We start from the raw sequence: 24,184 nt of genomic DNA, 5'->3' as shown, positions 1-24,184 counted from the left end.
ACAGAACCCATCTTCATAAAGAAATAATTATATTAATTCCAAATACTTTCAAAACAATCAAGTCATTTGTGATAGACATCTTCAATTTTGAAATAATGGTTCATGAATGGAAAAGCAAGAAGAGAGAGAAATATCTGTGGTTCCATATCCCATAATCTCATGCCTTAGCCTGGTTGGACTGCTATAACAAAAGGCAGTAGATCGGGTGGGTTAAACAACAAGCATTTATTGCTGGCAGTTCTGGAAGCTAGGAAGTCCAAGATCAAGGTGCCAGATATGGTTCCTGGTGAGTTCCTCTTTCCTAGCTAGCAGACAGCCATCTTTGTGCTGTGTTCTCACATGGCAGAGACAGCAAGTTCTCTGGTCTCTTTTTCCTATTTAAGATTTTATTTATTTATTTGACAGGGAGAGAGAGAGAGAGAATGAACCAGAGAGTACAAGCAGGGGGAATAGCAGAGGGAGATGGAGAAGCAGGCTCCCTGCTGAGCAGTGAGCCTGACCTGGGGCTTGATCCCAGGACCCTAGGGTTAGACCTGAGCTAAAGGCAGACGCTTAATCCACTGAGCCATCCAGGAGCCCATAGTCTCTTTCTATAAGGGCATTTATCCCTTATAGATGAACCCACATTCATGGCCCCGTCTAAACCCTAATTACCTTCCAAATGCCCCACACGTAGGGGTGAGGGCTTCAACACAAGATTTTAAGGAGAAATCAACATTCAGTTTCCAAAACTCAGTAATGTGAAAAATGTATTTGCAAACCTGCTATGTTATGTTTATTCTCACAACAAACATTTATCAGATGTCAATTCCTTCCAACCTATTGACTTGGAATTTAGAAATAATAATAATGATGATAATAATAATAACAAGGTGGAGAAGAATACTAGCTTGCACATATATAGCCCTTAGTAGGTGCAAGGCATCTCCTAACAAGTGGCCTGTTTTTCTTTCGTGGTTCCATGAGCTAAGAATTTCCCACATTTTTAAAGGATTCTAAGAAAACATGGAACAAACAAAAACAAAAAAGAGACAGCAAAGCCTCAAATACAGCGTATCTGGCACTTTATAGAAAAGTTGGCTGATCTTTTTCCTAATATTTTAACATGTATGAATTCACTGAACTGTCACAACCTTATTTTTATTCTCATGTTAGAGATAAGGAAATTGGGTCACAGAGGGGTTGAAAGTCTTTTTAAGGTTACCCACCTGATGAGTGACAGAAGAATTTTCCAAATAAATTGTTCTTACTCTTAAGATGAATACCATGATCCCTTCTTCAGAGACACCCAACTTTTTTTTTCTAATCTCTGAATTTAACATATTTAAGAAGAAAATTATTTCCTGGTCTATTACTTAACATATGAATCTCTAGTCTCTGTCTCTCTCTCTCTCTTCCTTTCTGTGTGTATGAATGTGTGTGTACACATACGAATAAATATATATTTGTACAAATACAGCATATAATTTTATCTCTGAAAACGTTAGTCCTTATCCCCTATACACTTAATGAAGATTTTTAAAATCCTAATTTTTAGATGTAACTTGTATTTATTTCTTATATTCACTATATTCCATTATAGTGACTCATGTTACCAAAAACCAATGATATCAGCACTTTTTATAGGAAATCTCCTTTTTTATTTAATTTCTACTATATTCTAGTATATGCTATATTCTAGTATAATATACTAGAACTATATTATAGTTCTACTACTATATAGTAGAAATTATATAAATGTCTACTAAACTTTAGGCTTCTTTGGTTATAATAAAGTATGAATCTGTCTTGATTATAGTGCACCACACTCTGTTTTGGGTGAGAAAGTAGAACATCCAGAGTTGTTTCGGTCTCCAGGAATGTGCTTGCTGTACTTCCTCCTTAAAGGCCAAGTCCACTATGTTTGGGTAACAGGACAGGGCAAGGAGTTAATACTTCATTCTCTATCTTCCATAATGGGAGTCAGGGGCAAGCGTTTCCTGAATGTAATAACTCCACCACAGGAAAAAAGAAACAGAAGGCAGTGGGAGAAGGGACAGAAAGAAAATGTCCTGTACCTGGAGCCAAGATTCTTACTGCTTCACTGATCACAGAAAGCACAACGGAGAGGGAGTTCCATGAAGTGAAATGAATAAAAGTTTCCTTAACTGCTGGACCCCACATAAATACTACGGCTGAAAGGAAATCATGGCTTTATGTTTTCTGTGTTTTATGTCCTTGGAGGTTTTTACTGAAACTCCCAAACCAGATCGTTTTGAAAACAATAAAACCTGGCAGCCTCACCACCTTGCTCGACCACAAAGCTTTTCGAGAATTGGCCACTTAAAAGTGGGACCTGATGTTTTGCTTTTGTTGCAGAAGCTTAAGGAAAATGCTGCTGTAGAATGACGGGAATATCAGAGATAATGCTTAAAAATAATGAAAACACTTTCTTAGATGACTTCAACAGCTGGGATGTATTTAAAAAGAAATTAAACATATACTTCAGACTTTAAGAGATAAAAGGGGAGTATCATACATTCATTTTTTATCTGAGTGGAACAAATTAACAGGTGCCATATGTCCCAAGGAAGAAATTTTGTGATTACTTATTTTGCTTTCCATATATATTACACATTCTTTTCCTCTGAGGAATGTAGGTGGAATCACTGCATATTCAATGTTTTAGTGAAAGAAGGACTTCTAAAGATCAGACGTGTTTTTCTACATTTAAGCAGAGGTCAATATCTGGATTGATTTGTCCAAAGACACTTATAGCTGAAGATTTTATTTAACAGATATTTAGACTGATTGCACTTAATAGGAAGAGTTCCTGGATTAAATATTGGCTGAAAAAGTGGGGGACAGCCAGTTTTTGTATCTCATAAAAATGGTAATGCAACAATTAGCAGGGTCATATTATGAAGCACAGACTTTACTCTAGCTTAATGGATCTAAGGATAAGCATTTATCAGCAAGGAAGGATTTAGCATAAAACGACATGTAAATGAATTGATGACTGATCATAAATTAATTTTAGTGCTGAAGATGTAATAGAGACACAGCAAGATGCCACTTTATCATGGTATTTTACTGCTCAGTAACGTTTGAGCAACAACTTAATGTCCTATATGTGGTTCTTCTTTAATAGCTTGAATAAATTTGAGATTTTTTTGGCCTTTCAGCAACTTTAAACCTGAGAAATTTCCAAAGATTGAAAATGTAAACAAAAATAAATTTGGCTATGTGACATAAATTCATTTTTCATTAAATGTTTAAATATGTATTGATTATGTTTGGGGTTATAACATGTCAAATTGGTATGAATTGCTTCTAATTTGTAAAGAATCTCTACCTGAACTCATTCACTTTGTATTCATTTTAATTTTTATGCTTCCATTTACATTTATGAAAGAAAACCAGTTATCCCAAAACTTGCTTACTCTCTAATTCATGAATCAATGTGTTTCTTTTCTTCTTATCATTGTCTTCTTTTTTTGTAATGGCTTGTATAATTGTTCAGATCATTCTTGATGCTTAAATCTAAAGAAAGAGCAAAAATGATAGACACAGAGAGGTGAAATCAGTGATTGCTAAACAAATTTAACAATTTTACAATGTGGAAAAAATTTGATATATTTATGTACTTTTTTTTCTTCATGGTGTATTGCAAATCTTCTTTTAAACTATCCCCTGCAAATGCAACCATTCCATATATCATGCTAAATAGAGATGAGGGGCTATCAAAGATGAAGACTGAGGGACAAAGAGGAAAGAAAATTTATTGCCTTCTTTTTGCTTCCTTCTTGCCCTTCATTTTGAAAGTGAAATCAACCATACTAACCTGAGGGCACTTGCCCTTCTGTAGCTTGGGGTAATGAGGCCTCCTGTTGCCCATCATGGCCTAATTTGTATAGCACATGTCTCTTCAACTTTGAAGTCATCTATCTATAGTATCTTAGCTCTTACATAGAGTAGTAAAGAAAACAAAACTGATGTTCTTTCTATATTGACCAAAACCCACTTTAGCCATATCTTTCATGTTACTCTCTCTTTCCTTGGAAAGGAAGATGGAGACTCCAAAGAAAACTTCATGAATAACTAAGCTTTCTGCGGGCACAGCAAGGAGCATTAACAATCTAGATAAACTTAGAGCAAAGACACAAAGGCAGGAAAGTAGCTGATGTGACCCAATTATTTCTTGGCTGGTTATAGTGCAGAAAGGAGAATTAAACAAGAATGGGCTACGTACATTAGAATAGGTTGTTGAGTGTGGATGGAGAACTCAGAGAAATAGGCAAACTGCCACTCTATATAATATCATTATCTTAATTTGAATAAGATATTGACAGGTATCAGTATTATGTATCAAGGTATAGCTAAGATATAATATAATATAATATTAATTAACTTTTCAGTTTTCCCTTTTGGGTAATAACTCACTTCTTTTCCTGTTGTCAAGTTATCAACAAGAGTTGACTGACATTATATTCCTCATTTAATACATTTTCTATAAGTTCTTATAAGTACATTTTTTTTCTGTAAGTAAAATAAGTTCATTGCCAGGAAACGGCACATGGAATATAATCGCATATAGAATTTACGCTGAATAATAAGGATGTTGAAGACATTTAATTCAATATGCCTAATGTTTGCTCAATTTCTACTGGGCAAAGCCCCTATAGAAGAAATAAGAAAATGAATTAGAGTCCCTAATTTCCAGAGTTCCACTGTCTAGAAGAAGAAACATTTATATACAACAAACTGCAGTTTGTAGAGACCTGATATGCTGCTGTACACATATTATTTGAAAAACACAAGAAGTAGAGAAATTGATTCTACCTAAGACAGTTAAAGGTGAGGTGGAATCAAGGTGATACAAGGGATATTGATTTGGACTTTAAAGTTTGATAGTGATCAATACAGTTAGTGACAATCCAGAGGTGTGTCAAAGGAACCAGAAGTAATGCTATGCCTGTAAGGTCAGGCAGTGGGACTATACAAGGTATGAGAGAGTATAGCGCTAGAAGGGTAGGCTGGGCTAGATAGTGAGCATCTCAAATTCTTAACTTGGTATCTGGATGTGGCATTGGCAAATTAGGTAAGGTTTTGAATGGAAGAACAAAATTACATGCTAAATGAGAAAAATAATTCAAATGACAATGAGGGAGATAGAAGGAACAAGAAGGAAATCAGGAGGTGCCTAAGAATGAAATTGGAGATGTAGAAAAGGAGATGTTTGTTTGGAGATTGAGTTTCACAGATTTATTTGCAGATGCTCAGCAGACATTTAGAAATACAGAAAACGGTACAAGGAAGGGATCAGGATTGAGCTTTCACGTATTTCAAAACTATCCTCAGTTCTAGGGTTTCATATTCTCTGATGATCACTGACTGAATCACTTGGATTTTTTTTTTCTTATCTACTATAGCATTATATTACAAAACCCTTGCATCATTTCTCCTTTCATTTTGGGCTGTTGATCCTTGACTTGTGATTATTAACTCAGAAGTGGTTCTCTGAGGAGGCTCTGTTGCACGTGTTATCTGGGTTTCCTTGCAGTGGCCTGTGTCAGGGGAATTTGTTTGGAAAGTAAAAAGTGTATCTCTGTGCTTTTGGCAAACAGAATCAAAACTCTATCTTTCTCTGCTATACTTACCACCCTTTTAACTTCTCAAATTCTTCTAACCCCTTTGTTTCTGTTTTCTCTTTCCTGAAAGTGCATGAACCCCTGTGATTGCATCCTGGCACTTCGACTAAAAGTACAAATGCTTCATCACAGCAACCCTCCCAACTATACTGTTGTCTCTTAAACACTGGAGAAAACCTGGAGGGAATCTATGGCACTCTGTTTTAATAATCACTCTTTTGTGAATATGTAATTGGTCCAGTAATTGGTCGATGTAGAAAGAGTAAATTCACTTCTTATAAAGTCTTTTTTTTTTTTTTTTGCCTCTCTCTCCCTTTTTTTTTTAAGATTTTATTTATTTATTCATGAGAGACACACAGAGAGAGGCAGAGACATACGGAGAGGGAGAAGCAGGCTTCCCATGGTGATCCCAATGTGGGATTCAATCCCAGAACCCCGGGATCACGACCTGAGCTGAAAGCAGACGCTCAACCACTGAGCCACCCAGGCATCCCTACCCTGCCTCTCTTTTAAAAAAAGTTAGGTGAAGCAACATTTGGTGCTTTATTGTATCATAAATTAATGCTATATAACTTAAATATTGTAATATTAATTGTAGTAATAGATTAAGGTTTCTGTGTGCCCTGGTTTAAGAAAAAAAAATAGAATTGTAAATGACTTTCTGAAAAACTAAGAATAAAAGTTATTTCTTAATAATCTTCATATTTTGAAACTCTTGACACATGAAAGTGCAGTTCTTTTCCTCTATTGCCATGGTTTCTACAAAAGTAGAAAAATCCTTATTAATTCCAGTTATATTCTTCATAATCGTTAATTTTCTAAAACAAACATTAGTGGTAAAGAGAAAACTGAAGTTCTTAAAATAATTAAAAAGCAACGAAAGCATCTTGAGCTTTGAAATTAAGATTTTTAAAGATATGTTTTTCCCTTTGTTCTATATGCTCTGACACTATACAATTTCTTTTTGTTTATAATGTTTGTTGTTATATTTCCTGATTATTTAAATTTGTATTTTAAAATCTTGATATGGTTCTAGCACTTCCACAGTCAGCAAGTGTATATTCCATGGTAGTTATCATTGGAGTCTGCATAAATTCAAAATATATATTTCTACTCTTCCTTCCTCTGAGTTCTTGATAAATTTACTTTACATACTCTATAATTTATTTCAATAAAAGCGTTCTTCTCTGAATTGTAGGACTTAAAATATATACTCAATTCTCTTTGGGGAAATGACCATGTAGTTAATTTAAACAATGTAAGAAAGAAATCATACGAACCGTGTTTTGTTTATGTGTTGCACACAGAGACAGGTTTTAAGTGAGATCCATTCTTCTGCACTAGAAATGGTTAAGACATGGCTGATGCTTGCCCATGGCTACAGAGATCATGATGAAACATCCAGTAGGAGGAGTGAGGAATTGAGGCAGCTCCCTGTCCCTTTAGTAGAGTGTGTGCAAGCAGATGGGCTATCCAATATATACAACTCACTAGACGACTACATTTGTTTTTAGGTTCAATGGTAAATGGCTGGGGCTCTGCATCTGATGAGGATCGTAACTTTTCTAGTCATAGATCTAGTGTAGGTAGCTCCTCAGATGGCTCCATCTTTGCCAGCGGCAGCTTTGCACAAGCAGTGGTGGCAGCAGCAGATAAAGCTGGTTTTAGGCTGGATGGAACCAGCCTTACAAGAACAGGTTGGTAGACTCTGAGTCAACACTATTTGCATGAGAGAATCTTGTCCTTTAAACCCTGAGCTATTTTTCTCCTGTTCTTTCTCCTCAGTGAGTCTGACTGCAGGGGTTTCTTTAATATGCATGACCACAGTTTGGAACCTGGATTACCAGAACTCTCTTCTGATGCTCCTTTTGCAGAGCTGAGAATAGGCTTCTACTCACCACCTTCCATCCTGTCTTTCCCTTTCCCTTCATGGCTCTGCTGATTAATTGGAATATGCTTCCTTTGTATATTACAACCAAGCTGCAACTGAGATTGCCATTAAATTTTCAATAACTCACACTTTGCAAAATTCTCACACAATCAATAATGTGCTCAGTAATTAAAATTATTCAGCTTTTATCTCCATTACTTTCCTTTGCCCCGTTTCTTTCTGTAAATGCATTTTCTGGGAAGGCTTTCTCAGCATGGGGTGAATGGGTCTAAGGCTGTCAGTCTAACACTTCAAATGGCTGATGGTCTTATTAATTGTTTGGCTGTTAAAATTTTAACCCAATAATTTATTATTTATTTTAAAGGATGCTAATTAAAAATAAGCCCACTGCATTTGCAACTTGAATAAAATGCTGACTGCAAGTGTATTTCTCCTTAGCATAATCTAATTTGGGCTTCTGAGAATAATTCAGTACCAATTATATAATTTTTCATGTATCTGATTCTGTCCCCAAAATAAATGTGAGATCCATTCTAATAATAGATCAGTAATTTGTAAGTTGTTTTACTGAAACAAAATAATTGGGCATGATCCATGCTATTACATGACTGTACTTTTTAAATGCACATATAAGAAGGTTCTAGGAATTGAATTAAGCCAAGCTACCTTACAAAACAAACTAATGAAGCCTTAAACACAGTTTTGGAATCGTAATAGTATTCTAATAGTAAAGTGAAGAAAAACGGTTTTGACCCTTCACTAAACTCTCAGGTTATAAAAAGGAGCCCTGGAAATTTTCTTTGAATTATACCATCAGTATTTCTTTTGAGTATGCGGTAGGAATCTCCAAACGATAGAAAAAATTCCAAGCATTGCAGAGGTTTATTTTTCATATAGCATCCGAACTAAAATATGTTGTAATATAATGGTTATTTGAATTTTCTTGCTTTATAAGACGTAAGTCAAAAACTTTATGTTGCCTGAGTGCTTTTTGTGGCATAGCTATAAGCACAGCAGTGAGAAAGTGCAAGAAAACTAATAAATTAGAAGGCATAAGTGCATTTCTTGCATGTATGCTAATAGCTAATAAAGCATTAAGCAATATCATGTCACATTGACTTAAGGAAATGTAACTACATACAATAATTTTGTGTGAAATGAAAACATGCACAAGAGAATAAATACATACACATAAAACAGCACTCACTTGCCGTAATAAAGATTATATTAAAATCATAAGATGTTGAACATTTATTAGCTACCCTTTTCACAAAATAAATTTCCCTGCATATGTACTAAACCTCAAGAAAAGGACGTAACACAATTTCATTTTTTCAATGAGAATTTGGAGTCTGCTCAGATACAATAATATCCATCAGAAAATACCTATTGCACTTTGGATATGCAAGGTGATTTTAACCTGCTATCTATCCTGTTCTGTAGACTAATGTTATTGAGTTTCTGTAAAAGAGGTAAAATTCATCACGTATTTGTATGAGTGGTAAGGTCAGTTTTAATATAAGTCTCTGAGCAGACCTTTCATGTAAATTTTCAAATGCAATTACTTCAGGACCTTTTTCTGTGCTCAAAGAGAGTTTGTAAGATTCCAAGGATAAAATTTGATTAAGCAAATAAGCCAAGTACATAATTCGTTTCAGAAATAACTTCTTTAATTTTAAGAAGTAAGAGCAGCCTGAATTTGCATATATCCATAAAAATATCACTAAGATCATCAAGGCTAAATAAAAATATAATCAAGTAATATCAAGTTTTTGGTTGGTGGATTTGTTCTGTAATACATTTGTTTGAATTTTTTCAGTGTGTTGGTTACAAAAAGTTGGATAAAATAAATTCAACAAGGAATATTTTCTTATGGAGATGTGCCAGTATTTGACATCTTCAAATGGCACCTCTAGGCAAGTTTATAGGTTAGCCTAAGTAAGAGCAGAAATACAAAACAGGCAGCATCACTGCCTTATAACATTCTCTATACCCCATTCCCTTTGTTTTCTTTTTAGGCAAAGCTTTTACCTCCTCTCAAAGACCTCGACCAACCAGCCCATTTTCTACTGACAGTAATACCAGTGCAGCCCTGAGTCAAAATCAGAGGCCTCGGCCCACTAAAAAACACAAGGGAGGGCGAATGGATCAACAACCAGCATTGCCTCATCGAAGGGAAGGAATGACAGATGGTAGGTTTGTTTTCTTCTCTCATCTCCTCACTGAAGAGATGTGCTCTGTGCAAATCATTAACTTAGATTAAAGTAGCTATGGTAGATTAGGCCTTTCCTCATCATATAACAGGCAGAAAACCTACAATATGCTCTTGTTTAAATAAAACATCCTCTTCTATATTACCAAGCCCCAAGAAATGTGTGCCATACCACTTATCAATATTGATCTTGCTGCCATTCTAGCATTTTCCATTAATGCTTTTTAAAAAAACATTCCCGTTTGAGGTTAGGAAAGAAAATATAGGTAGCACGTGCACTTGCTATGAATTTCTGATATTAAATTTGAGACATATCTGACATCAAATTAAGATAACTTAGATGGTATTTCACTTTTGAAAAAGACCATGAAGTGATTTGTAATTTAGCTTTTTTTTTTTTTTCTTTTTTTTAGTTTCATGAATTTTAGGGCTAAAAGCATACTACAGATCATCTAGTAGATGGGTCAACAAACTTTTCTGTAAAAGTCCAGATAGTAAATATTTTTTACTTTACCTGGCCATATGGTCTCTGTGTGAGTAATGATTATAGGGGGAAAAAAAAGAAAAGAAAAGAAAAATAAGAATGGGTGTGACTGATTTCCAATAAAACTTTAATGATAAACAGGTGAATTTGGCCCATGGACCATAGTTTGCTGATCTATTTCAATTCTTTTATTTATGTATAGCATTCAGTCTTTGAGTATTTGCTTAAACACTGCTGGTTTCAGGAAGTACAATATTACTAGGAGATCTCCTTGTTCAATAAAGAGTATCTTATCTTTATAAAGCAGGATCTATTTCACATATGTTCAACTTAATTCTCACACATTTAAAAATAGAAATATAAATATTTAACCCAAAATTTTATTCTAAGGAATAGTTACGATGATTTATGTCAAGAGGCTAGTATAATGCTGACCCAAAGGTACATTTCTTCCCCCTTCTCAACACTATCCCTTACGGGTACACAAACTTTATCCTGAGGTAGTTCTGTTAAACACCAAAGGATGAACCTAGCCCAGCTGCACATTGGAACTATCTAGGGAGCTCTTAAATTATACCCTGGAGATTGTGATTTAATTTTTCTGGGTAAAAACCAATTATGGATATTTTTAAAGCTCCACAAATGAATCTAATGTGCAGTCAGCATTGAGAATCTATGATGGAGTCTTTAGCATTCATGTCAGTGTCTTAGACTTATTATAGGACAGAATGAGGCTTAGCTGGGAAAGAGGTACTTGTTCTTTATTGTTTTGGGAGGAAGGGTCTGTATCTGGCAGCCATCTTTGTGCTTTCTTTTGTCGTTTTGTAATGGAGGGAAGACTTTAAAAGTCAAACATAACTTGTTCTAAAGCTTTCAGGTTTACTTATCTTTCTGGTTACTTTGTTTTCTTGGGAAGTGTTTCTATGGAATATGCACTCTAGATTTTAATTACTTTATAAACGAATATCCTGTGGTGAACAAAGATGCTCACCACTGCCTTTCTGCCTCAGATGATCTAAAGATTAGTTGAGTACTTAAAACAGTAAATAGTGTTGATCTTATTCTTTCTAGATAAAAACGACCACCTTCATTTATATGGTAGTTATAAATCTCAGAATTAATAATTTTGTATAGTTTTCCTGCTATGAAAGGAAAAAGAGAACTTTTTTTTCTGAAGCACTGGAAGATTATTTACAGAATATATGGAAGATAAAAAATATAAACCAACAAAATATAGTTCTCCATTTCTTCCTAAAATACTTTTCTTGTGAATCTTTTTCAGAAAGTCTGGTTAAAGCAAGCTACCATCTAGTTTAAAACATGATCAATATATTGCTTATTTTCCTAAATAACAAATAAGTCCCTAACTTTTACATTTTCCAGCATTTCAAAAGGGGGTATGGATTATGTGTAGTTAGTAGATATATTTTGGAAGTAGTGATACTGCAAGGGAAATATCAGCTCCCATGTCTTCCTAAGTTTATGATCCAATGATATTCTAGTTATGATATGGGGACATTTACTATGAATAGCACTCTAAAGATTATCCTTAAGGATGTTATTTTTTATAGTAAATGTATGATTTAGTATATAGTAAATATAGATTCACATGGCATGAATCCATGCATTTGTAATAATTTTATAATATCCATATGTAAAATTAAACTGTTCTTTTAGAAAAGGTTGCCGTTTGGTAACACCTACTGTATAGACATTTTTAAACTAGAACTTTTGCTTTATACATCTTAAAATTATTTTTGGTGAGTAAATAAATCAGAATAATTATTATTAGCTGCTATACCAAACAACTTCTCTCAGTGACTTAGTACACCAAATTTGTTTCTCAGGGTCACACTAATTTATAAAGGTCAGGTGGCTCTCCTCTAAGTACTAATGTAAGGATATAGGCTTTTTCAATATTGGGATACTGTTATTTTTAAAGTGAGACATTTATGGCTTCTGAGTGAAAGGGAAGACAAAATCAGGATGATCACTTGGAAGGTTCTCTGGTCAGGCCTGCAAGTGGAACATATCACTTCTCGTTTCATTGACAAGAGCACTGGCATATGACAGCAGACTAATGACTGGAGTGGGAAGGTAATATTTTCTTGTGTCTAGTAAGAGGAATTGGGAATGGTGTAAAACACCAGTTTCTGTCTCAAAGATGATGCAAAAACCAACACACACACATCGAGGAATAAAGACTCTCCTAAGCAGGCATTACTCAATGCAACTCTTCTGTTCCATTTGCATAAGATAAAGAATACTTTTTAAGACTAATTGACAAATGCTGCAGAATGAAGGCAGAGAAAGTAATTTTCTATCCATCAACCTTTTTTCCCTAGATCATCTCCTTCTGGTCTACTCTCCCCTCATTCCTAATGTCCTAGTTAGAGAAGAGACTCCTCTGCCACAAACTAGCTTGGCCACAAACTAGCTCTGCCACAAAATAGCTTGGACCATTAAGCAAATTTCTTTATTCATTAATCTATTCATTCAAATATTTAATAAGCATGTACCAAATGATAGGCAATGGAAACCAAATGGGCAAAATTCCCTTTTTCGCTCCCTTTTTTGCTCCCTCCTGGAGCTTACATTCTATTAAGGGAAGATAAAACCAACATACATATATAAATGAAAATAAAAGTAAGATGGTGCTAAGTGTCATGGAGAAAAAAAATAGGAAGGAATTTGAGAAATACCAAAATGGGGGGAGGTCTTTTATAAGGAGAGTCTGTCTCAGGGAAGGCTTGACCAAGAAGATGAGAGTAGAGAAGACTAGAAGATTAAAAGGGAAAGAGCAATGCTGATACTGAGGAAAGGTCATTCCAGGACATGAGAACACCAAATGGAAGCCTGAAGCTTATTTACTAAAAAATAAAAGAAGCAGTGTGACTGAACTAGAGAGAGCAACAAAACAAATATGAAGTTAGACAAATAAGTGAGAGCCAGCGATTGTAGGGCCTTAAGCTTCTATGAGGACATTGGCTCTTACTTTGAATAGGAAACCACTGAAGGGGTGCGTGTGTGCACACACACGTGCGTGTATTTAAGGCAGAGGAGTATCATGATCTTACTTATGCTTGTCTCTTTAAAAAAAGCCACTCTAGCTGTTATGTCAAGATAGACTAACTGTGCTTCTGTGTGGAAGCACGGAAACCTCATAAGAAGTTGTAGAAATAATATAGGGAATAGATGTTAGAGGTTCCTGTCAAGGTTGAATCCATGGAAACAATGAGAAAGATTGAATTCTGGCTATAGCTTGGCAGAGCCCACAGGATTTGTTAATGAAATTAATACAGGCTATGAAGCGAGGAAGTCAAAAATTACTCCAAAGTTTTCATCAACTTGTAGAATGCAATCACTACTAACTGAGATGATGAACCCTACAGAAGAAGCATATTTTGTAGGGGAAGGTCCAGGACTCGGTTTTGATATTCATATATGCAAACATCTAATGTGAACTCCTCAGTATGGATTTAGTCACATAAGTCTGGAGTTCATGGAAGGAGAAATCCCAGCCAGAGGTATTTGAGTTTTTGCCTTCTTTTTTTTTTTTTTTAACCTGAAAAAGAGGATAATAATGGCACATATTTCATTGGACTGTTGTGTGCCTGGCAATAGCAAATCCTCAGTAGGCCAATAAGAGACTCTTTAGTGAATCAATTTAGTTGAAATGAATCAACATGGAAATGAATAATAAATTTAAGTAAACATATTTGATTACATACTTTTATTTTTTTTCCAGTCATTCTTAATCCCATCTTTTTTCCAGTTTGTTTATTTCATTGTGCATGCCATGTCCTTTCTTCTTAGACTACACAAACTCCAAGTATATTACTTAATTATATAGCCATATAATTTCAGGTTAAATTGAATAGTAATCAGAATTTTAGCTAGCATAAGCAGATGCCATTTTGGCCATTTAAAAATGAAGCTGCTTTGATGGAGAATAAAAACCAATGACCAGATATGTTATTTTCAAAGCAAATATAATAATTCTCCCCCTTCCCACTACTGACAGTCTTAAGTCTAAACACTCAAATGAAATAATTACTTTACATTTATAATAATACATACTGAAGGAAGTCAATATTGAATATAAAGGAAACACTAAACTCATTGGTGGATTATGCTACAAACAGATATCATAATATTGGATTAGCTTTTCATTTTTGAAGAAATGTTCCAAATGCAACTTTATTCTCCCAGATGAAAACGCTGTTCCCTTCGATAATTAGTAATTCATAATCTAACAAGAGGACATACATAAGAACTGGGAATGCTGCTTCAACATGGGAACTCCCAAAGCAGATGCAGAGGAGAGTATTATTGTCAATTCAATGAAGGACGATATCATTTTTCTCATTAAGAGAGTAGAAAGCTTCTTAACAAAGTCTTTAAAAAGAATAACCTAGTCTTCCTTAAGGAAGCTATCTTTTTTTCACAAGAAATTTATGCTTTTTCCTTTTAAAATTCACCAACAGTATTATTAAAAATAAGGGCACACATACAACAACAGCATGGGAGACAATAGACTAATATTATATCCAATAGACCCTATTAATAATGTTAATATGTATTGCATATGACATTTGATTTTATAAACAAATAATATAATCATTTATATTCTAAAGGTGAACAGAGGTCACAGTACTATGCCAGAAAAATTAGAAGATAATAATCCAAAAGAATATTTAGAATATTGAGGAGATTTCAAAATCCTCAACAAAGTAATTTTATGACTAGTATAATGGTATAAATCATATAATAGAACTCATATAATACTTAAAGATGAAAGAAGTGACTAAGATCACAGTTGAACACAATCAAAATATAATGGTGTCATGATGCAAACAGCTAATGAAAGGAAAATGAAAAGTTGGCTAAGCATCCAAACTCTTGATTTTTCTCGTATCTTATATTTAATTTCAAGAGCTTTTTGGCAAAGTTATCGATTCTACTACATCTCAGATTTTTGTGATGCATTGTCTAGTCTAGCAACAAGAAGCATATTCTATCTGTACTGTGAACATTGGTTATTACTTATTAAAATTAATACATTGGAAGATTATAATGTATTAGTTGTAACTCATTAGCTAACTCATGAAACGAAGAGCCAGAATTGGTTGTCAGGCAGAATGTTAATTGTGTTTAATAAATGTTAGCTTAACCCTTTGACTGTTGCTAAATGTACCACATACATGAGTAAAGGCAGTCATATGTTGCATATGATACGGCATATAGTTCTTAATTTCCCGAGGGCAACATTTCCTATGGAGATTGGCAGGACTGCTTTTACTCTTCCCAGGGCCTTTTTATTAACACAGCTGCTAGAACATCTAGTCATTTTGTGTCATGATAATTCTACTTTGGGGAGGTAGGGTTGAAAATGGATAAAATATGGAGAAAATATAAATTGCCTTTTATACCTTGAACATTAGCCTCAATGTGCAACTGAAAACACTTTCCACATATAATAGTTGAAATCAGTCGATTTTATTTCAAAGACACTGTGATCAAAAGATAGCAAAGAGATCAATAATATGCATTTTAGATAGAAATAACTGAACTTTGCCCCCCGTTTCCCCAGATTTCTTTTGCATGAGTGAGACCTTTAGGAGGGCAAGGGTTTTTTTCTTCATCTTGAATTAAAACCTGTATTTTTCATTAAATTTTAGTCCATTCTAAACATTATTCACAATTTTTAGATCTTCCACCACCACCAGATCCCCCTCCAGGTCAGGGTTTAAGGCAGCAAATAGGCCCGAGCCAGCATGCTGGTAACATGGAAAACTCAACAGAGAGAAAAGGAAGCTCTCTGGAGACACCACAAGCATCCAACTTAGAAGACACAAAGAGCTCATTGGATTGTCCAGCTAGAACGTCCCTAGAGTGGCAGCGACAAACCCAAGAATGGATAAACTCCACAGAACGCCAAGAAGATATACGGAAAGCCCTACACAAACAAAGTGTTGGACCAGGTGTGTTCTACACAGTCCCAAGAAAGTGTGGACTTTTACCTTTTTTTTTTCCCCTACCAGGTATTTTAGAAATGGCAGTTGTTTAAAAGCATCTGGAAAAAAAGTTTGCCTTGAATCCCTGAAAAGTTGGGATTTCTCAGCAGAGCTCACCATCACACATCTTAAGGCTGATTCCCATGGGGATTTCCCCCTAACCTTTACATATGGGTCTTTGAGCTCAAGAGCTCACCACGCTTCTCTTGTATTGTTCAGGAGACAGTTTGATTTTTTGCCATTTAACGTTTATGTGAAATGCTTTTAAGACCTCTAAATTTCATCTTAATGTCAATTTAATCTCTACTTTCAACCAGTTTCATTTTGACTGACGTAACTAGTCTTTTGAAAGAAGAACTCACTTCAGTCAAATCGTTGAATTCATTGAAATAACAAAATTGCGTGTAAATGCACACAAATATCTCAGGATAGAAAAGGTTAAACTGGGCCTGCACTTTCTCCAACTGGTTAAACTTAGTTGATTTTTAACACTTCATTGGGAAATATTCTTGTTTATAAATCAAGCTTCCTGAGCACTGTCACAAAATAAATTTCATCATTTGTGGTTGGATTTTCTTTGGAAGGGGTAGTGGCTGTTGGGGCCTATTGCAGAAATACATTTTCTGGAACATTTCTTCTCATATCAGGATTAATTTTCGTTGAGTATTATTAGAACATGCACACTAACACTCACACAGCAACATTTGAGTCTCTTTACACATTGATTTTTTTTTAAGATTTATTTATTTATTTATGACAGACATAGACATAGAGAGAGAGAGAGAGAGAGAGGCAGAGACACAGGAGGAGGGAGAAGCAGGCTCCATGCAGGGAGCCCGATGCGGGACTCGATCCTGGGACTCCAGGTTTGCGCCCTGGGCCAAAGGCAGGCGCTAAACCGCTGAGCCACCCAGGGATCCCCTACACATTGATTTTTTAATTTGGACTCAATCTTTTGTAGTTGTGTCCTCTACCCATGCATTTTCAATAATTATATGGTGTCACAACTTGGTGCTCAAGGTTTTAGAAAATGTAATATATTGAAGAGCCAAAATATGTCAAGTGTCTAATTTCTAGATGTAGTGAAGCATTTAGGAAGTTTACATTATTCAGGCTGTGAGAGAAAAATCACATGATCCTTGAGATTTCATAAAGACCATCTAAGGAGAGAAATAGTCATCACAGTAATAATAGCCCATACTCAGAAAGAAAGAAAAAAACTGAGGAAGTAGAGAAAAAGTAGAAGAAAGAAGGAAGGAAAAGAAAAAAAAAGTTTCAAAATATTAGGTATTTAATAATACACACCGTGTTATTTGCAGAGAGTTGATACATAAAAATATGCATTTTCATTGATTATTATTTATTTATGAAATTGTGTATTTCTCTTTTGCTTTTAAGGAAATGCACAATCTAAAATAATGTGTTCCTATCCCCAGGAATAACAAAAATTTAAGAAGCTTATTTTAACTAATACATAGTTTTTTTTTAATCTAAATTGATTGAGAGAATGTTGCTATAATTTAAAGTGAAACAAAAACCATGTTTCTCCAATCTTAATTGAAAAATTAAATCGGAGCTTTACTGAACTCCAGCAATGATGCTCAGAAATGCTTTGGTTAAATAATTGGTTCATTGTATGCAGATCTCTTTTATTAATGAATTTAAATTTTGCAAATGATACATAACATTTGTATTTTTGTCCTCAAATTTATTTATTTAAGATTTTATTTATTTATTCATTTATTTATTTATCTGAGAGAGAGCATGAACAGGGGGAGGTGCAGACGAAGAGGGAGAAGCAGACTTCCCACTGATCAGGGAGCCCCACACAGGGCTCGATTCCAGGACCCCAGGATCATGACCAGAGCTGAAGGCAGACCTTTAACCTACTGAGCCACCCAGGCACTTCTATCCCAAAATTTCTTTTAATTTAATCTTGTTTCAGTTCCTATTATAGGAAATGTCTGCACATGGAAATTCTTTTAATATCTGAGTCTTATGAAACCTCTTATTTTTAATCTTACTAAAGTGTGAAATGGTAAAGTAGCCCATCTTGAACTTAATATTTAAAGTTGTTTGTTTTGCCTCCATGTTGCTGTTCAGCTTAGCACTTTGTATATCTTTTGCAGAGGAAACATTGGTGCCATACAGCAAGCCCAGTTTCCCATCTCCGGGAGGTCACAGCTCATCAGGAACAGCATCTTCTAAAGGATCCACTGGACCTAGGAAAGCCGAGGCGTTGAGGGGAAGTCACCAACGCAATGCCAGTGACCTTCTTGACATAGGATATATGGGCTCAAATAGTCAAGGACAGTTTACAGGTGAATTATGTAAGTGCTTTAGGATAGGACATTTAAAAGGTTTTGGTGATTCAGAATGAATGCTGGGTTAATAATGTAGGAGAGGAAAAAGTTTTCTTGACCCTCTTAGGGTCCCTGGTTGGGTCTGAAAATTAAACTGATAAAGACAGATTAACAGGAGAAAAGCCTACAAATGTTATTGAATTTTTACATGTCTATGGAGGACATGTAAGACCCAAAGAAGTGACCAGAGCAGAAAGCTTTTATATCTTTTTAGGCAAAGAAATAATAAATTTGTGAAGATTTTATGAGACAGAAGGGTTTGGGTAGAAGTAGCCAATGGTTAAAGAAGTAACTAGGAAGATAAGAGTTAGTTTAACAAGGTTTGTTTGCACAGATTTCTTGGCCCCATAACTCCTGTCTCTGGCAATAAGAATGTCTTCCTTCCTCTGGTAGAAGGAGGATAACTTTCATGTGAGATTTTTATGACCTATTTCAGAGAAGAAAAGGAGGGGGGAGGAAGGAGATCAGAGTGACCTTCCTGCTTCTATTGTTTCTCCGACTTTCAGCTTTAGATATTCAGTGTGCCCAGATGTCATATTTTGGGATAGCATGTACTGAACCTCATTAATAATATTGGTACAATAAACAAATTTCAGAATAGTAGCAGAAACCTTGCTTTGCTATAATAAAAGAATCAATTATGATTTTGAGCAGGTTCAGTCATAATGTAGACCATTGCTATTTACAGCCATCCGTTAAATGAATATTTCTTCTATTTCAAGTCTGATTTACACTGTATGAAAATAGTCTATATTTAGGCAATTAATCTTAATATTTTTAAGTTAATTAAATATACTCTGTAATTTTCTTTGCCTTTTAAAGAACCTCAGGAATTCCTCAATCCCTAGTTGCTCATGTATTTATTTATTTTTAATTTAGGCAGTCAACCTCATAAAGTTAATCTTTCATTTTACTTAACTTGAAATACTTTGATTGTAGTTACATATTCAATAAATAAATCTCTTTTTGAATAAAGAGGGCAACCTTGATAGTATAACTTAATCTATAAAAAATAAAATACCAGGTAATAAAGATAGCATGTCATAGTATGTCATAGTAAGAAGCATTGAATTCCTTGTATTTTTTTAATGAAACTTACCAATTCTGTTATCCAATGTCAGAATTATATTTTCAGCTACTTATTTGAATTCAAGTTAAAAGCACTGCTAAAGAAACAGCCCTGGGTTCCAGTCTTCTCAACCCAGGGCAAGTAAACTACCTTCCCAATCTAATTCCTTATCTAAAAAATTGCATTACTATTACACTTACATCACAGACCAGGGGATGCCATGAAATAAGGAAAAGTAAAAGTACTTTCAAACTGTAAAGTCTATATTGACTAGATTTAGCATTCTTGTTGTCTATTACTAATCTGATTATTATTAAGATATGTTTATAATATTTAATTTGATTCATGACTATTTGGATTTTTCTTTGATTTTTATTTTAGAGTAATTATAAACTCACAGGAAGTGCAGAGATAGCCCTACATGGATTTTAAACATCCAAATTTTACAATGTTTCTTTCTTTCCTTTCCCATAACTACATTTTCTAACTTTACACACTCACAAAATCTATCTGATGATGTTATCTTCATTTATTATGTTTGCTTTGCTTTTTGTTATGCTGGTTTGGATAAAAGACTACTTAATTTCAATGCAAACTTATTTCTGATTTTTTTCAATCTCTTTGTAGAGTAACTGAGAGGAGACATGCAAAGCTGCTCTGAAGGACCACCAGGTCTGAACTCATGGAAGTGATGACATTAAACAGTGCAATGAACAATTTCTTTATTTATGTACTATTAAAAGAACTGTAAATGCAATGTAAAGACACACAGCCACACATATCCCACAGATATTTTACTTGTGTTCTTCTCTAAGTACACCACCCACCTTAACTCTTTCTTGTCAGGAGTATATAAAAAAGAAAGAAAACAAAACTCGCCCTCCAGGAAGAAAAGGATTTTCCTCTGTATATAATTTCTTTTGTGCATTGCTATGCAAGCTCACTCTTTTTAGCTCTGTTCATACTATTGTCTGTTTTTATTGGTCTGTTGTACTATATGTGAATTAATAGGCTGTGGTGCCATATATTAACTTTTAATTGTGTAACTTTTATGTTTAAATTTTGCACTGCAATTTTATTTGGTGATAAGCACAAATCTCTACTCCTCGTGACATGAAGAACAAGACTGAATGTGAAGGGAGTCTCTGTACTGTAAGCTAGGCTGGATATGCTGGTTGGAACCAATCACGTTGGATGGTTTGCAGTTGGGGTGTAGGAATAGGAAGATGCAAGGAACAGTAGTGTTGGCGAAGTCTTCTTTGAATATCAGGGACTGAGTCAATAAAAAGAAAAGCAGAAAGGTGGCTTTTACTGTTGACAAAAAGCAGGGGTCAAAGAAAGAAATTTAAGTCTTAAGGCTAAATAGGCATTGCAATAAACAGGTAGCAAAGATGTACTAAACTTGCTTTAAAAAAAAAAAAAGGAAATTAAGATTATATGTAGAATCAACTTTATCTGTCATTGTAATTGACCCATCGGAGAATTATAACAAGCAAAAGGAAATTAAGGTGTTTCCAAAGAGCTGTGTTTATATTACAGTTTTTTAAAAAAGCATTTTCTGAATTACCATAATTAATCTCTCCAACTCATTAAGTCAGAATATAATATGAAGTTCCCCAAGGAAACAAACAAAATGAACTGTAGAATATCTAGCAAATAGTTAAAGAGGCAATTTGTTATTAGGACATACTCGGGCTGCTTCCAAATGCAAAAACTCTATTGCAACATCTTGTTTCATCTTTCCAATACATGTACAGTACCCACTAGAGGATAGAGCTGCATCAGTTAAATTTATGACTTTTGAAAATTAATGCAGTCTATAGACAATTTTGTGTTTTATTTGATTAAGAAGTGAAGTTTATGCCACCAAATGTATAACCAAATTGTAAGTGCTTAAAAAGCAGTGCTCAGAGTATGTTCAGTTCACAGTAAGTAGATTTATTGGAATAAACATTTTATGGTACATTCTCAGAAATTGGCTGCCAACTAAAATATGTTTGACCCATTTTGAGTGAGTAAATTGGAAAGAAAATTTAAAAGGACAAAAATGCATGTTTATATACTTTTTAAATAAAACCAAACCTCATTAAGTGGACATTCATAACAGTGTCCTGCCTCATTTGTTTTCACGACTTTGAGAGCAAGAAATTCCTGAAAATCAGTCATGAATGGTCAAAATGAATATGACTTTGAAATGTATGTCAGCCACCGTACATGTACAGTCAATCAATCAAGTAGAAGAGAACTTCCCTGAAATTTCCACCTCTGACATTTTTCCATGTGCTGCCTACACAACTGTAAATTCTATTCTAGTTATACTTTCTCATGTTTTTCCTATGATGTGTTCAGTAGTTGGTACTTTGAAAAATATTCAATGTAATGATTAGAATCAGTTATAAAATATGGGACCCACTTGAATGGCAATGACAATTCATACTCCATGCACGATTGACTTAGTCACCAATTCAATATCATGTTATTATAGCAAAGGGATAGTATATAATTCATGTTTTCTATCTTTTCTGTTCCCTGAGACTGCTTCAACACAGGCAAGAGTGGAGGAGTTTAATGGTCTTTATGAGCCCCAACACCTTCTTGGTGCCATAGAGTTCATTTCTTTGCAGAAGAGAAAACATAGTTGGAGACACACTAATTAAAGGCTTTATCAACTTTCTACCACCAGTGCCTGAATTTTAATGCAGTTTGATTTCTCTGGGTGAGATTTTGGAGGGAAGATAAAAAGTTCCTATGAAGAGCAAATACGTACTCTTCATAACTGCAAGATGTGAGGAATTTAATTTTTATTTATGTAGTTCTCTATTTTGCCTCTTTCTATTTAAAAGCAAACAAAGTTTTATTCATTTGTGTTCCCTCTATATGCTTGTCTGTAACCCACTTTAGATTAAAGCTTTAATTCATTACATTTATTACACATAGATCTTGATCCCTAGTGTGACTAATAAACCAAGACTTCCATGTAGAGTATGTGTATGAAAGTGACTTCTGGAATAATGCAGGACATAGCAGCATACCTTCCTGATCATTTTCAGTGTATAAAACTTAACTGTTTTGGTTAGATTTTGGCAATGCTTATAGTTACTTGAAATGTGCTAAAAGAGCATTCCACATTCCCTGTTAAATCGAGTTTTATATAAATTAGTTAGTAAAATCTTGCACCCAGTGTATCATTCTCACACAGATACAGAGCAAGATACAATGCTGTAGCTATCCAAATGAATTCAGGAATCTTATCAAAAAATCAAAAGCTTTTGTCAACTTTTTTTGTGAAAAGCTTCTAATCAGTACATCAGAATGTCATTAGAAGAATACAAACATGTGTAAGAACTACTGTTTTTTTTTTTTCCTTTTGTAAAATGAAGGTGATTAGAAATTCACTGAGCTCACTCTTCTGCAGGTCTAAATAAGATCTGTGTAACTTGTCAGAAGGCAATCTGGATGGGAGAGAATGTAAACTTATCTTGCACTCACAGGCAATGCTACTGTGCAGTCAAGCCCCAGACAACACAGCTCCATTCTCAACATGCAAAGTCTCCACTGGGGAAAAGCCAGTCAGTGCCCCAACTCAGGTATGCCTCAGTGTGTGTAGGCAGAGCAGCCCCACCCCTTCCCAGATCTCTTCCATGTCATATTTAAAGTGGGGTAGTACAAGGGCTTGAAAACAACTGATTCCTTCACAGGAGTTGAACCCAGTTCAAGGGAGCATGTAGGAAAATCAAGACCAACATTTAAGGTGTCATATCAAAGGGAAGTGAAAACATTGCAAGTAGACTTGCTCTAAGTAACAAAACAGATAAAACGGTGTTCTATGTCATAGTTTATTGCTCTGGGTATTTAAACCTATCTTCAATGGGATTGAGGTGGAAAGTTTGTATGATCTTGGATAGAATACCTCCAAATTTCTATTCAACAAATTTATGTAAATTGTCCATCAATAACATAATTATAATAATATCAGTGAGCTCTAAACTGCGGTTTATCTTCGCCACTGGAAAGTGATTGTGTGTCAGTATTAAAGATATGCAGAACCATGACATTCACTAATTTGTACATCTGCTTCTGTACATTGTATTTATAAAGTTACATGACGAGAATTGGTGTAAAGCAATGTCTTTCCACATTATCTTAGAGATGAAGTTACTTTTACTTTGCTTCTCTATAATGTGTACTTCAATTGAAATCCCATACTTTTTTTTCATTGAAATTCAATTTACTAATTTTTCTTATCTCATGATTTTCAAAAGCATTTATTGTGACTTTAAGGTGTTGCAAGATAAGGGATTTTGTGGCCGTGGGTAGACTTTTTATACTTTGTTTTATAGATGGACTTTTTTTTAACTAGTCTGTTTAAGTCACCAAACAGCGTCCAAAATCTTACTGTGTTTCATTTGATGTTGTTAGATCAGAAAAGAAATTGGCATAAAATTGGTTAATAGTATTGTCAAAGAATTGTGTATTGTGTACTCACTGGGAAAAAATAAAATATATTCACATTTCAAA

At 34.6% G+C, this 24,184-nt stretch overlaps 1 protein-coding gene across 18 annotated transcripts in view; it reads left to right on the top strand.

The window, feature by feature from the left end:
- ROBO2 (roundabout guidance receptor 2) overlaps positions 1-24,184 on the top strand; it is a 1,635,491-nt gene extending 1,611,307 nt beyond the window's left edge. For 5 of the 18 annotated variants that reach the window (XM_072806533.1, XM_072806532.1, XM_072806530.1 and 2 more), the window contains 5 exons: positions 7,145-7,327; positions 9,540-9,713; positions 15,929-16,201; positions 18,364-18,564; positions 20,294-24,184. In XM_072806533.1, the coding sequence (XP_072662634.1) occupies positions 7,145-7,327; positions 9,540-9,713; positions 15,929-16,201; positions 18,364-18,564; positions 20,294-20,295 (833 nt within the window). In that variant the 3' untranslated portion in view covers positions 20,296-24,184. The remainder of the gene's footprint in view (positions 1-7,144; positions 7,328-9,539; positions 9,714-15,928; positions 16,202-18,363; positions 18,565-20,293) is intronic. The other 13 variants (XM_072806537.1, XM_072806536.1, XM_072806540.1 and 10 more) reach the window with 5 other exon arrangements.

Source organism: Canis lupus, chromosome 30 (genome assembly GCF_048164855.1).
Source record: "Canis lupus baileyi chromosome 30, mCanLup2.hap1, whole genome shotgun sequence".
Classification (NCBI taxonomy): domain Eukaryota; kingdom Metazoa; phylum Chordata; class Mammalia; order Carnivora; family Canidae; genus Canis; species Canis lupus.
This window is presented reverse-complemented; position numbering and strand designations above follow the sequence as displayed.